Source organism: Oryctolagus cuniculus, chromosome 19 (assembly GCF_051225735.1).
Source record: "Oryctolagus cuniculus isolate XC-2025 breed Fujian yellow rabbit chromosome 19, ASM5122573v1, whole genome shotgun sequence".
Taxonomy (NCBI): domain Eukaryota; kingdom Metazoa; phylum Chordata; class Mammalia; order Lagomorpha; family Leporidae; genus Oryctolagus; species Oryctolagus cuniculus.
This window is the reverse complement of record NC_142885.1, coordinates 54283845-54296391: the sequence shown is the minus strand read 5'-3', so window position 1 is coordinate 54296391 and position 12547 is coordinate 54283845. Positions and strand designations below refer to the sequence as shown.

The 12547-nt window shown below is 40.7% G+C and overlaps 1 protein-coding gene and 1 long non-coding RNA gene across 4 annotated transcripts in view; one reads left to right on the top strand and one right to left on the bottom strand.

Moving 5' to 3' along the window:
* Positions 1-2322, top strand: part of LOC108176787 (solute carrier family 68 member 1) — a 42485-nt gene extending 40163 nt beyond the window's left edge. Inside the window, exon 6 of the mRNA XM_089321489.1 lies at positions 2117-2322. Coding sequence (XP_089177615.1) covers positions 2117-2192 — 76 coding nt within the window. The 3' untranslated portion in view covers positions 2193-2322. The remainder of the gene's footprint in view (positions 1-2116) is intronic.
* LOC138847038 (uncharacterized) overlaps positions 1-12547 on the bottom strand; it is a 52779-nt gene that overhangs the window by 31069 nt on the left and 9163 nt on the right. The gene's annotated exons all lie outside the window — the stretch shown is intronic.

Here is a 12547-nt window from a genome sequence, read left to right as displayed (position 1 = left end):
GTGTAAGGCTTGAAACTATAAAACTAGAAAACATAAAACTAGAAAACATAGAAGGAAAATTCCATGACCTTAAAGGCTGGTCAGTGATTCCTTGGGTCAGACCTCAAAAGCAAAGGCAGCAACAAAATGGCAAAGGGGATTACATCAAACTGAAAATCCTCTGCACAGCAGAGGAAATAATTAACACAGTGAAGAGACAACTGAAGGACTGACAGAAAATATTTGTGAACCATACTTCTGTTATGGAGCTAACATGCAAAATGTATGAGGAACTCAAACCACTTAATAGCAAGAAAACTAATAACCCTATCAAAAATGGGCAAAGGATCAGAACAAACATTTCTCAAAAGAAGATATGTGAGTGGTCAACAGATGCTATATACAAAAAAGATGCTTAACATCTCTACTTATTAGGAAAGTGCAAATTAAAACCACACAAGGAGCCATCACCTCACATCTGTAGAATGGCTATTATCAAAAAGACAAAATATAATGTGTTGGTAAGGATGTAGAGAAGAGGGAAAACTGGCACACTGTTGGTGGGAAAATAAATTAGTAAACCTTTTTTGGATTCCTCAAAAAACTAAAAATAGAATAACCCTATGATTCAGCAATTCCACTTTTGGGGTATACAGCCAAAGGAATTAAAAGCAGTGTTTTTGAAGTTATCTGCACTCCCATGTTCATTTCAACATTACTTCACAATAGCCAAGATATGAAAGTGACCTAAGGGTCCATCAATAAATGGTGGATAAAGAAAATATACTTTAAGCTGGGAGGGCCGCCAGCTTTGTGGCCTATAGCAGCATCCCATATGGGTGCCAGTTCAAGTTCTGGCTGCTCCACTTCCGATCCAGCTTCTTCATAATGTGCCTAAGAAAGCAGCAGAGGATGACCCAAGTGCTTGGGCCCCTGCACCTTATGGGAGACCTGGAAGAAGCTCCTGGCTCCTGCTTTCAGCCTGGCCCAACCCCAGGTTGTTGTGGCCATTTGGGGAGTGAATCAGCAGATGGAAGACCTTTCTATCTGTGTAACTCTGCCTTTCAAATAAAATAAAATAAATCTTTTTTTTAAAAAAATGTAAATACACAATGGAATACTATACAGCCTTAAAAGAGAAGGAAATTCTGCCGTTCGCAAGAATATGGAAGAATCTGGAGAATTTTATGTTAAGTGAAATAAGTCAGGCATAGAAAGATACCACATTAGGGCTGGCTATGTGGTGCAGCAGGTTAAAGCCCCGGCCTGCAGTGCCAGCATCCAATATGGATGCCAATTCAAGTCCTAGCTGCTCTACTTCTGCTCCAGCTCCCTGCTAATGCACCTGGGAAAGCAGCAGAGGACAGCTCAAGTCCTTGGGCCCCTGTACCCACATGGGAGACCCGGAAGAAGTTCCTGGCTCCTGGCTTCAGATTGGCCCAGCTCTGGCCTTTACAGTCATTTGGGGAATGAACCAGCGCATAGAATACTTTTCTCTTTCTGTCTCTACCTCTCTCTGTAACTCTGTCTTTCAAATAAATAAAATAAATCTTTAAAGAAAAAGAAAGATACCACATGATTTCACTTATAAGTGGAATCTCAAAGTCAATTTCATAGAGAATAGAAGGTTGGTTACCAGAGGCTGGAGGGTGGAAGGGATGGCAAAGGGTAGATATTGGTCAAAGGACACAAAAATTTTTGTTAGACAAGAGAAATATGTTCTAGTGATCTATTCCACAGCATGGTGATCATAATTAACAATACTGTATTATATACTTTAAAACTGTTAAAATAATTTTAAATGCTATCACCACAAAAAATGATAGGGAAGGTGACAGACATGGTAATTAATTTGATTTAATCTTTTTGCAATGTATAAATATATCAAAACATAAATATATATAATTATCTATTAAATTAATTAATTAATTTAAGAAACAGTGGATAAAGTCAGATTTGGGACCTGCATAAAAGAATTCCAGTAAGATGGATTTATGTGGCTCACTATCTTAGGGTGCTTTTGGTGGTCAAGAAAGGAATCCAGGGGCAGGCGCTGTGTGAGTAAAGCTGCCGCCTGCAGTGCTGGCCTCCCATTTGGATGCCAGTTCAAGTCACAAATGCTCCACTTTCGATCCAGCTCTCTGCTGTGGCCTGGGAAAGCAGTAGAAGATGGCCCAAGTCCTTGGGACCCTGCACCTGTGAGGGAGACCTAGAAGAAGCTCCTGGCTCCTGGCTTCGGATTGGTGCAGCTCCGGCTGTTGCGGCCAGTTGGGGAATGAACCAGAGGATGGAACCTCTCTCCCTCTCTCTCTGCCTCTCCTTCTCTCTTTGTGTAACTCTGACTTTCAAATAAAATAAAGAAATCTTAAAAAAAAAAAAAAAAGAAAGAAAAGAATTGAATTTCAATGATCTTCAAGAAAGGATTTTTAGAAGGATACAATAGCAAATTCATATGCACTCAAGGAAATTAGAGTTGAGCCATGTGTGGATTGGAATAGGAAAGGCAAAGACAGCTTTCTCTGTGACAAACTGCAGTGTTATTGTTTCCCTCCCCTCCCCTCCTCTCCCCTCCCCTCCTCTCTCCTCTCCTCCTCTCTCTTACACACACATATACACACTCTCGGCTGGCTGAGTGCCAGACTCCCAGCTCACTTGTACCCCTTCATCCAGCTGACTCTGACTCTAGGAGGGTATTTCAGAATGCTCATGAGAAAATTTAAAGATAAGTTTGCTTTGGTGCAAGAAATTTTGGAGTTCATGCGTTCAAAGGGCATTGGAAAATTTCACGGAAAATGTATATTATGGAATAAAACTAGGCATGCATTAAAAAAATTTGCCACCAAAAACAAACCTATCTTTTCGTTGTATTTTTCCATGAACTTTTTGAAGTATTCGTGAATGTGCCTATTTGGCTTTTCTTATCCAAGACTGATAATTGGTTCAGCATAAGATGGCCATATACTTTGGTGTGCAATGCTTCATAATTGTGTCTTTGAAAAAATGCATGCATATTTATATGCATGTAACTTAATTATAAATCTTACTGATAAAAAGTGTTGAGCATAATTTAGAAATAATAATAAAAAAACTATTCTTGGAGATAGAAGTTAAGATGCCAGTTAAGATACCTGCATCCTACATTAGAGTGCCTGACTTTGATTCCTGACTCCAGCCTCCTGCCAGTGCAGAACCTGGGAGGGTAGTGATGATGGCTCAAGTAATTCTGTCCCTGCTACCCATGTGGGAGATCTGGATTGACTTCCTGGCTTCTGCTTAGGGCAGGCCATTGTGGGCATTTGGGCAAAGAACTGAAAGATGAGAGCTCTATGTCTCAAATCTAAAAAATGTAGTGAAATGATCAGGAAGTCATGAGTTTTGGGCATTTACCACATTTGCTTTTAATATAACTTCTATAATTAAAAATATATATGAACCGTTTTAATGATGGCGGTTTCTTCTCACCTTCCTGCTAACACACCTGGGAGGCAATGGATGATGGCCCAAGTGCGTTACCACCCATGTGGGAGATCTGGATGGAGTTCCTGGCTTCTGGCTTTAGCCTGGCCTAGCACCAGCTATTGAAGGCATTTGGGGAGTGAACCAGCAGACAGAAGATTCCCTCTCGCTTTCTCTCTTACTCCACCTTTTAAATAAATAAAAATCTTTTAAAAAATATCTGAAAGTTAAGATATACTTGTAATTAACTCATGAGTAAATGAGGAAGTTATAAAAGAAATTAGAACATATTTTGAATTGAAAAAAAGAAAATGCATCAAAAATTTGTGAAATACAGCAAGAACAGTGCACAGAGGAACATCTATGACATTAAATACTTATATTGAAAAGAGGGGTCTCGCTGGTGCCGTGGCTCATTAGGCTAATCCTCTGCCTTGCGGCGCCGGCACACCAGGTTCTAGTCCCGGTCGGGGCGCTGGATTCTGTCCCGGTTGCCCCTCTTCCAGGCCAGCTCTCTGCTGTGGCCAGGGAGTGCAGTGGAGGATGGCCCAAGTGCTTGGGCCCTGCACCCCATGGGAGACCAGGAGAAGTACCTGGCTTCTGCCATGGGATCAGCACGGTGTGCCAGCCGCAGCGCGCCGGCCGCAGCGCGCCGGCCGCGGCGGCCATTGGAGGGTGAACCAACGGCAAAAGGAAGACCTTTCTCTCTGTCTCTCTCTCTCACTGTCCACTCTGCCTGTCAAAAAATAAAAAAAAAAAAAAAAAAAGAAAAGAGGGGTCTCCAGAGGCAAAGCGAGCCAAAGCCAAAATTAACAACTGGGATTATATCAAATTGAGAAGTTTCTGTATGGCAAAAGGAACAGTCAGGAAAGTGAAGAGGCAACCAACGGAATGGGAGAAATTATTTGCAAACTATGCAACTGATAAAGGATTAATAACCAGAATCTACAAAGAGGTCAAGAAACTCCACAATAACAAAAAAAAAATCCACTTAAAAGATGGGCCAAGGACTTAAACAGCAAAAGAGGAAAATCAAAAGGCCAACAGACACATGAAAAAATGTTCAGGATCACTAGTCGTCATGGAAATGCAAATCAAAACCACAATGAGGTTTCACCTCACCCTGGTTAGAATGGCTCACATACAGAAATCAACAAACAACAAATGCTGGCCAAGATGTGGGGAAAAGGCACCCTAATCCACTGTTGGTGGGAATGCAAACTGGTAAAGCCACTATGGAAGACAGTTTGGAGATACTGCAGAAATCTGAATATAGCCCTACCACACAACCCAGCCATCCCACTCCTTGGAATTTACCCAAGGGAAATTAAATTGGCAAATAAAAGCACCATCTGCACCTCCATGTTTATTGCAGCTCAATTCATAATAGCTAAGACATGGAATCAACCTAAATGCCTGTCAACGGAAGACTGGATAAAGAAATTATGGGATATATACTCTATGGAATACTAAATAGTGGTAAAAAAAATGAAATCTAGTCATTTGCAACAAAATAGAGAAATATGGAAAACATCATACTGAGTGAAATAAGCCAGTCCCAAATGGACAAATATCATAAGTTCTCCCTGATCTGTGACAACTAACTGAGCACCTAAAAGGAAATCTGAAATCTGTTAGAAATGAAATTGACACTATGAGAAGCAATGACTTGATAAGCCAAGGAACAACTTACTATTTTATTCTTTTTAGTATTTTCTTTTTCTACTTAATATCATTGGTTGAATTCTTTACTTAACACAGAATTATTCTTAGGTGTTTAAATTCAATTGAAAATTGATCCCTGTTAAAAATAACAGTGGGAATAAGAAAGGGAAGAGATGTACAGTTCGGTACATGTTCCCTTGGACTTACCCCTAAGGATAAAGCTAAAAACTTGTCTTGGGACTCCAAATCTCATTAAGTTGGCAGGCACCAATGCCATCTTACTAGTTACAGTGATCAGTTTAAGTTCATAATTGATCATAAAGATAGGAATAAGTATCAAAGAGATTACATAAATAAGGCTAAGTGTCTGCTAATAATAATAAATAGAATTAAAAAGGCGAGAACTGGGGCCGGCACCATGGCTCACTTGGGTTAATCCTCCGCCTGTGGCACCAGCATCCCATATGGGCGCTGAGTTCTAGTCCCAGTTGCTCCTCTTCCAGTCCAGCTCTCTGCTGTGGCCTGGGAGAGCAGTGGAGGATGGCCCAAGTGCTTGGGCCCCTGTACCCACATGGGAGACCAGGAGGAAGCACCTGGCTCCTGGATACCTGTGGTGGCCATTTGAGGAGTGAACCAACGGAAGGAAGGCCTTTCTCTCTCTCTCTCTCTCTAGCTCTACCTTTCAAATAAATTAAAAAAAAAAAAAAAAAAAGGAGAGAACTATCCAACATGGTAAGCAGGCCACAGAGCAGACTCATAGAATGACAAATGCCTTAAACAGCACTCTGGCCTCAGAATCAGCCCTTAAGGCATTCAGATCTGGCTAAAAAGCCCATGAGAGCATTTCAGGCATGGAAAGCCAAGGCACTGTGGCAAAAAATGGCCTAAATTAAAGATCTCTGTGGGTAAGATTCTGGTGGAAAGAAGAGGCTATCAAAAAAGGACGTACCTTTCTCTGAAAGGAGGAGAGACCCTCCACTTTGCTTATAGCAGGTATAAATAATGATGGAGTTTGTGGACTCAAAAGGCTTACATAGCCTCAGTAGCTTATAACAAAAGCCTTGGGTGATCACTGACATCATAAATAAGAGTGTCAATTGTTAAATCAACAACAGGAGTCACTGTGTACTTGCTCCTCATATAGGACCTCTGTCCTTAATGAGTTGTACTATGAGAATTAATGGTAAAACTTATCTTCAAACAGTACTTTATACTTTGTGTGTCTGTGTGCGTGCAAACTGTTGAAATATTTATTTAGTATAGTCAGTCTTCTGTATAAAAAGAGAATTCAAAATGAACCTTAATGAAGAATGGGATGGGAGAGAGAGTAGAAGGTGGGATGGTTTGTGGGTAGGAGGGCAGGTATGGGGAGAAGAACCACTATATTCCAAAAACTATACCTATGAAATTTATATTTATTAAATAAAATCTTTCAAAAAGTAAACAATAAAATAAAGATGGGTCTCCAATCAATTGTCTAGGCTTTCATTTAGAAACTAGAAAAGAGCATATTAAACCCAAATTAAGCAGAAGGAGGAAATAATAAAGACTAGAAACTAATAATATTGAAAAATAAAATCAATTATGCTGAAAGTTAGTTCTTTGAAAATATCAATAAAACTGATAAATTTCTTGCCAGATTATTCAAGACAAAAAGAGAGAAGATATGAATTTTCAATGCCAGGAATGAAAGGAAGGGGCATCAATCCAGATTCTACAGATACATAAAAGATAAAGAAATATTATGAAATCTTTATATCAACAAATCTGACAACTTAAATGTTTCCAACAAAGAAAACTTCAGACACAGATGGTTTCACTGGCAAATTCTACCAAACATTTAGGAAAGAAATAATACCAATTTTACACAAACTCTTTCAGAAAATTGAACAAAACTATTCCCAGTTCATCATATGAGACTAATACTACCCTACACAACCAAAGATATAAGAAAAGAAAACCATAATTTGTCATGAACACAGACACAAAAGTCTTCAACAAAACATCAATAATCTAGTTAATATGAAGAGGGTAATAAACATAACCAAATGGGTTAATTGATGGAATGTAGTGTTGATTCAGCATTCAGAAATCAATCAATATAATTCACAATATCAACAGATAAAAGCCATATGACCATCTTAATTGTTGTAAAAAAAGAAGTTGATGAAATGCACAATCTACTCATGTAAAAAAATCATAGACACATAAGAGTAAAAAAATTCTCAAACTGACCAAGGCCTTTAAAAGAAATCTGGAGCTAATATCCTTAATGGTGAAAGACTGAATGTTTTCCTATTAGGACTGGGAACAAGGCAAGGATGTCTGCTCTTCCCATACCTTTCAAAATCATCAGGTTATCCCAGGCAATAAGGCAAGAAAAAAGGAGGAAAGCATACAAATGTGAAAGGAAGAAATCAAATTCTATCAGCAGATGGCAGGATTGTCTATGTAAAAAAATCTCCTAGACTCTTCAACAGAAATACCAGAACTATTAGCAAGTGAGTTTTGCAAGGTCACAGGTTACAAGATCAAGAGATGAAAGTCAACTATATTTCTATATATTGAAAACATTTAGAAACTGATAATACTTTTTTTAAGATTTACTATTTTTTGAAATGCAGAGAGCGAGATCTATTTGCTAATTTGTTCCCCAGATGATCCCAATGGCTAGAGCTGGGCTGAAGCCAGGAGCCTGGAACTCCATCTGGGTCTCCCACATGCATGGCAGGGGTCCAAGTACTTCGGCCACCCTTCACTACTTTCTCAGATGCATTAGCAGGGAGCTGGATAGAAAGTGGAGAAGCTGAGACTCGGACCACCACTTATGTGGGATACCGCATCCACAGGTGGCAGCTTAACCTGCTGTGCCACAATGCCAGCCTTGCTATTACTTTTTAAAACTTACCATTTATAATAGCATAAAAAAGAACCATGGAATTTTGGGGTATATTTCTTTGAAAAGCAAGATGTGTATGATAAAACCTAGAAAGCACTGATGAAAAAAATCAAAGGAAACTGACACAGAGATATATACCATATTCATGGGTTGGAAGACTGGATATTCTATTTTTTTCCTAATATTTATTTATTTTAAGGGCAGAATCACAGAGAGGCAGAAGCAGAGAGAGTCTTCCATCTGCTGGTTAACTCTCCAAATGGCCCCAACGGCTGAAGCTGGGCCAGGTCAAAGGCAGGAGCCAGGAGGTCTTCTGGGTCTCCCACATGGGTGCAGGGGCCCAAGCACTTGGGCCATATTTTACTGCTTTCCCAGACCATAGCAGAGAGCTGGATCAGAAGTGGAGCAGTCGGGACTCGAATTGGTGCCCATATGGGGTACCAGCACTACAGGCAGTGGCTTTATCTGCTATGCCAGAGCGCCGGCCCCAAGACTGAATATTCTTGAAATGTCAGTTCTCCAAATGCAATCCAATCAAAGACAAGAGAGGGGCCGGCGCTGTGGCATAGTGGATAAAGCCACTGCCTGTAGTGCCCGCATCCCATATGGGTACCAGTTTGAGTCCCAACTCCACTTCTGATCCAGCTCTCTGCTATGCCCTGGGAAAGCAGAAGACGGCCCAAGTCCTTGGGTCCCTGCACCTGCGTGGGAGACCCAGAAGAAACTCCTGGATCGTGGCTTTGAATCAACACAGCTCTGACCATTTTGGCCAACTGGGGAGTGAACCATCAGATGGAAGACCTCTCTCTCTCACTCTCTCTCTCTCTCTCACTCTCTCTCTCTGCCTCTCCTTCTCTCTGTGTAACTCTGACTTTCAAGTAAATAAATAAATCTTTTTTTTTTAAAAAAAGAGGAAAATTTGTAGAAATTGACAGCTAATCATGAAATTCATAAAGAAATGGGGCCAGCATTGTGGCTTAGTGGATTAGGCTGCCACCTGTAACTCCAGCATCCCATATGGGTGCCAGTTTAAGATTCAGCTGCTCCAGTTCTGATCCAGCTCCCTGCTGGCATGCCTGGGAAAGCAGAGGAAGATATCCCAAGTGTTTGGGCCTTGCACCCATTTGGGAGACCTGGAGGAGGCTTTGGCCTTGCACAGTCCTGGCTGCTGCAGCCATTTGGGGGGGTTAACCAGCAGATAGAAGATCTCATTCTGCTTTTCCCTCATCGTAACTCTACCTTTCAAATAAAAAGCTAAATCTTTTTTGAAAAAAATTCATAAGGAAAAACAAAATTACTAGAATAAGAAAAAGCAGTTTTAAGAAAAACAAAGTTGGTGGACTCAAATTGCCTGATTCCAATTACTTACTCTGAAACTACAGTAATCAAGAAAGTGTGGTATTGAAAAATGAAACAGAATACATTCTAGACATAAAATCATGTATGTGTGAAAAACTGACTTTTGACAAAAATTCATCAGCAACTCAAGAGAAGAAAAATAATATTGTCAATAATTAGACATTCAATTAAAAAAAGATGAACTCACATCTTGTATCAAATACAAAATTAAAGCATATCATAGACCTAAATGTAATTCTGAAAATATATCTGACACTGACAGTAAAGATTGCTTAGATGTGACATCAAGTAGACAATTCATAAAAGAAAAATTTGATAAGACTGACTTCATCAAAACCAGAAACTTCTGATCTTTGAAAGACAATGTTAAGAAAATAAAAATGAGGACTGGCATTGTGGCTTCGCAGGTTAAAGCCCTGGCCTACTGCACCAGTATCCCTGTGGGCACCGGTTTGAGTTCCAACTGCTGCACTTCTGATCCAGATCCCTGCTATTGTGCCTGGGAAAGCATCGGAAGATGGCCCAAGTCCTTGGGCCCCTGCTCCTACATGGGAGATCCGGAAGAAGATCCTGGCTCCTGACTTCGGATCAGCTCAGCTCCAGCAGTTGTGGCCATTTAGGGATTGAATCAGTGGCTGGAAGACCTCTCTCTGTCTGTCTTTACCTCCCTTTGTAACTCTTTCAACTAAATAAAATAAATCTTTTAAAAAAATAAAACTGTAAGCCACAGACTGGAAGAAAATATTTTCAAAATGCCTATTAAATAAAGGACTTAAATGTAGAATATATAAAGAAGTTGAGTGGTGACTCAATTGTAAGATGACAAACAATCTAATGAAAAAGAGGAAAGTTCTGAACTGATACTTCACCACAGAAAATATTCAGGTGGAAAATAAAATTCATGAAAAGATGCTTAACAGTACTGGTCATTAGGAAAATGTACATTAACACCATAATGAGTTACCACTATATAACAAGTACAAAGGTTAAAATAAAAACTGACAGGGACCAGCGCTGTGGCACGGCAGGTTAACGCCCTAGCCTGAAGTGCTGGCATCCCATATGGGTGCCAGTTCGAGACCTGGCTGCTCTATTTCTCATCCAGCTCTCTGCTATGGCCTGGGGAAGTAGTAGAAATTGGCCCAAGTTTTTGGGCCTCTGCACCTGTGTGGGAGACCCGGAAGAAGCTCCTGGCTCCTGGCTTCAGATTGGTGCAGCTCCGGCCGTTGCAGCCAACTGGGGAGTGAACCATTGGATGGAAGACCTCTCTCTCAGCCTCTCCTCTCTCTGTGTAACTCTGACTTTCAAATAAATAAATAAATAAATCTTTTAAAAAAATAAAAACTGACAATACCAAGTGCTGAGTAGAATGTGCAGCACCAAGAACTCTCATGCATTTCTGGTGAGAATTAAAGTGGTACAGCTACTTGGAAAAATTCTTTGACAGTTTCTTTTAAGAAACTTAAATATACATTTGACATATGATCCACAAATTCCTTTGCTAGCTTTTGCCTAAGAGAAACAAAAATTTGTGCTCACACAAAATACGTACAAAAATATTTATGGCAGCCTTATTTGTAGTCATCAAAAACAACTGAAAACAAAACAAATGGCCTTCGAGTTGGTTAAAGGATAAACAAACTGTGGTACATCTATACCATGGGATACCATATAACATGAAATACCATACAGCAATAAGCAGTTGATTTACTGATACATACAACAGTGTGAATGAATGTCAGATTATGCTAACCGAAAGAAGCCAGACTCAGTGTATGATTCCATTTGCATGCTTTATGGAAAAGGCAAAACTCAGCGCAGAAAACACATCAATGGTTGCCAGAGATGGGAGAGAGGTTGACTGCAAAGGGGCACAAGGAAATGTTTTAGGTTTTGGTGGTGCTTACACAGTTTATGCATTTGTCAAAACTCATAAATTCTAACCCAAAGAGGGTGGATTATCTGGCTTAAAAATGATAGATTGTAGATATTATTTTATTTTTGGAAATTTGTCCTGAAATAATAACATGAATGCCATTTCATTTACTGTTTGGAAATGTCATTTTCTTTTCTAGGTTATCTCAACAGACTGTTGAAAACTAATTGCCTTGGGGCAGGCATTCGGCTTACTGGTTAGGATGCCAGCTGGGAATGCCTGCATCCCATATCAGGGTGAGTCCTGGCTCTGCCCTCACTGGATTTGAGTCCTGGCTCTGCCCTCACTTCCAGCTCCCTGGGAGGCAGCAGGTAATGGTTCTAGTAGTTGGGTCCCTGTCACTCATGTGGGTGACCTGTAGTGAGTTCCCAGGTCCCTGCTTTGGCCTGGCTCAGACTTGTCTGTTGCAGGCATTTAGGGTGAACCAGCAGATGGGAGCTGTCTATTTTTCGGCCTCTGAAATAAAAATCATCTAATTAAGAGCCGGCGCCGCGGCTCACTAGGCTAATCCTCCGCCTTGCGGCGCCGGCACACCGGGTTCTAGTCCCGGTCAGGGTGCTGGATTCTGTCCCGGTTGCCCCTCTTCCAGGCCAGCTCTCTGCTGTGGCCAGGGAGTGCAGTGGAGGATGGCCCAGGTGCTTGGGCCCTGCACCCCATGGGAGACCAGGAGAAACACCTGGCTCCTGCCATCGGATCAGCGCGGTGCGCCGGCCGCGGCGGCCATTAGAGGGTGAACCAATGGCAAAGGAAGACCTTTCTCTCTGTCTCTCTCTCTCACTGTCCACTCTGCCTGTCAAAAAAAAAAAAATCATCTAATTAAAAAAATGAATTTTATAACTTTAAATACTTATTATTAAAGTCTGGCTTGGTTCTGCTAAGGACCTCTTCTCTGTCTTCTGTGATGAACCATGTTGAAAACTCCCTATTTACAACAAGATTCTGGATCAATATACCTGGACTAGCCCTGAAATTGCATTTTAACCAGTTCTGCCAGTGACTTGGATGCTAGTGGTGGCCAAGGACTGTTAATGAACACTAGGAGGCAGTAGAGCATTGTGGTAAAGGATGGGACTTGTGCAACCCTACTCCTTAGATCAAAATCCTGCTTCAACCACTTTCGTAGCACTTTGGAATCTTTCTGTGCCTTGGATGATTTTTCTGTAAAAAGGTGGTAAGAATAATATCAACCTCATCATGTTGTTATCAGGATTAAAAGAGATGACATGTGTAAGGAGCTTAGCATGAGGTTTGGC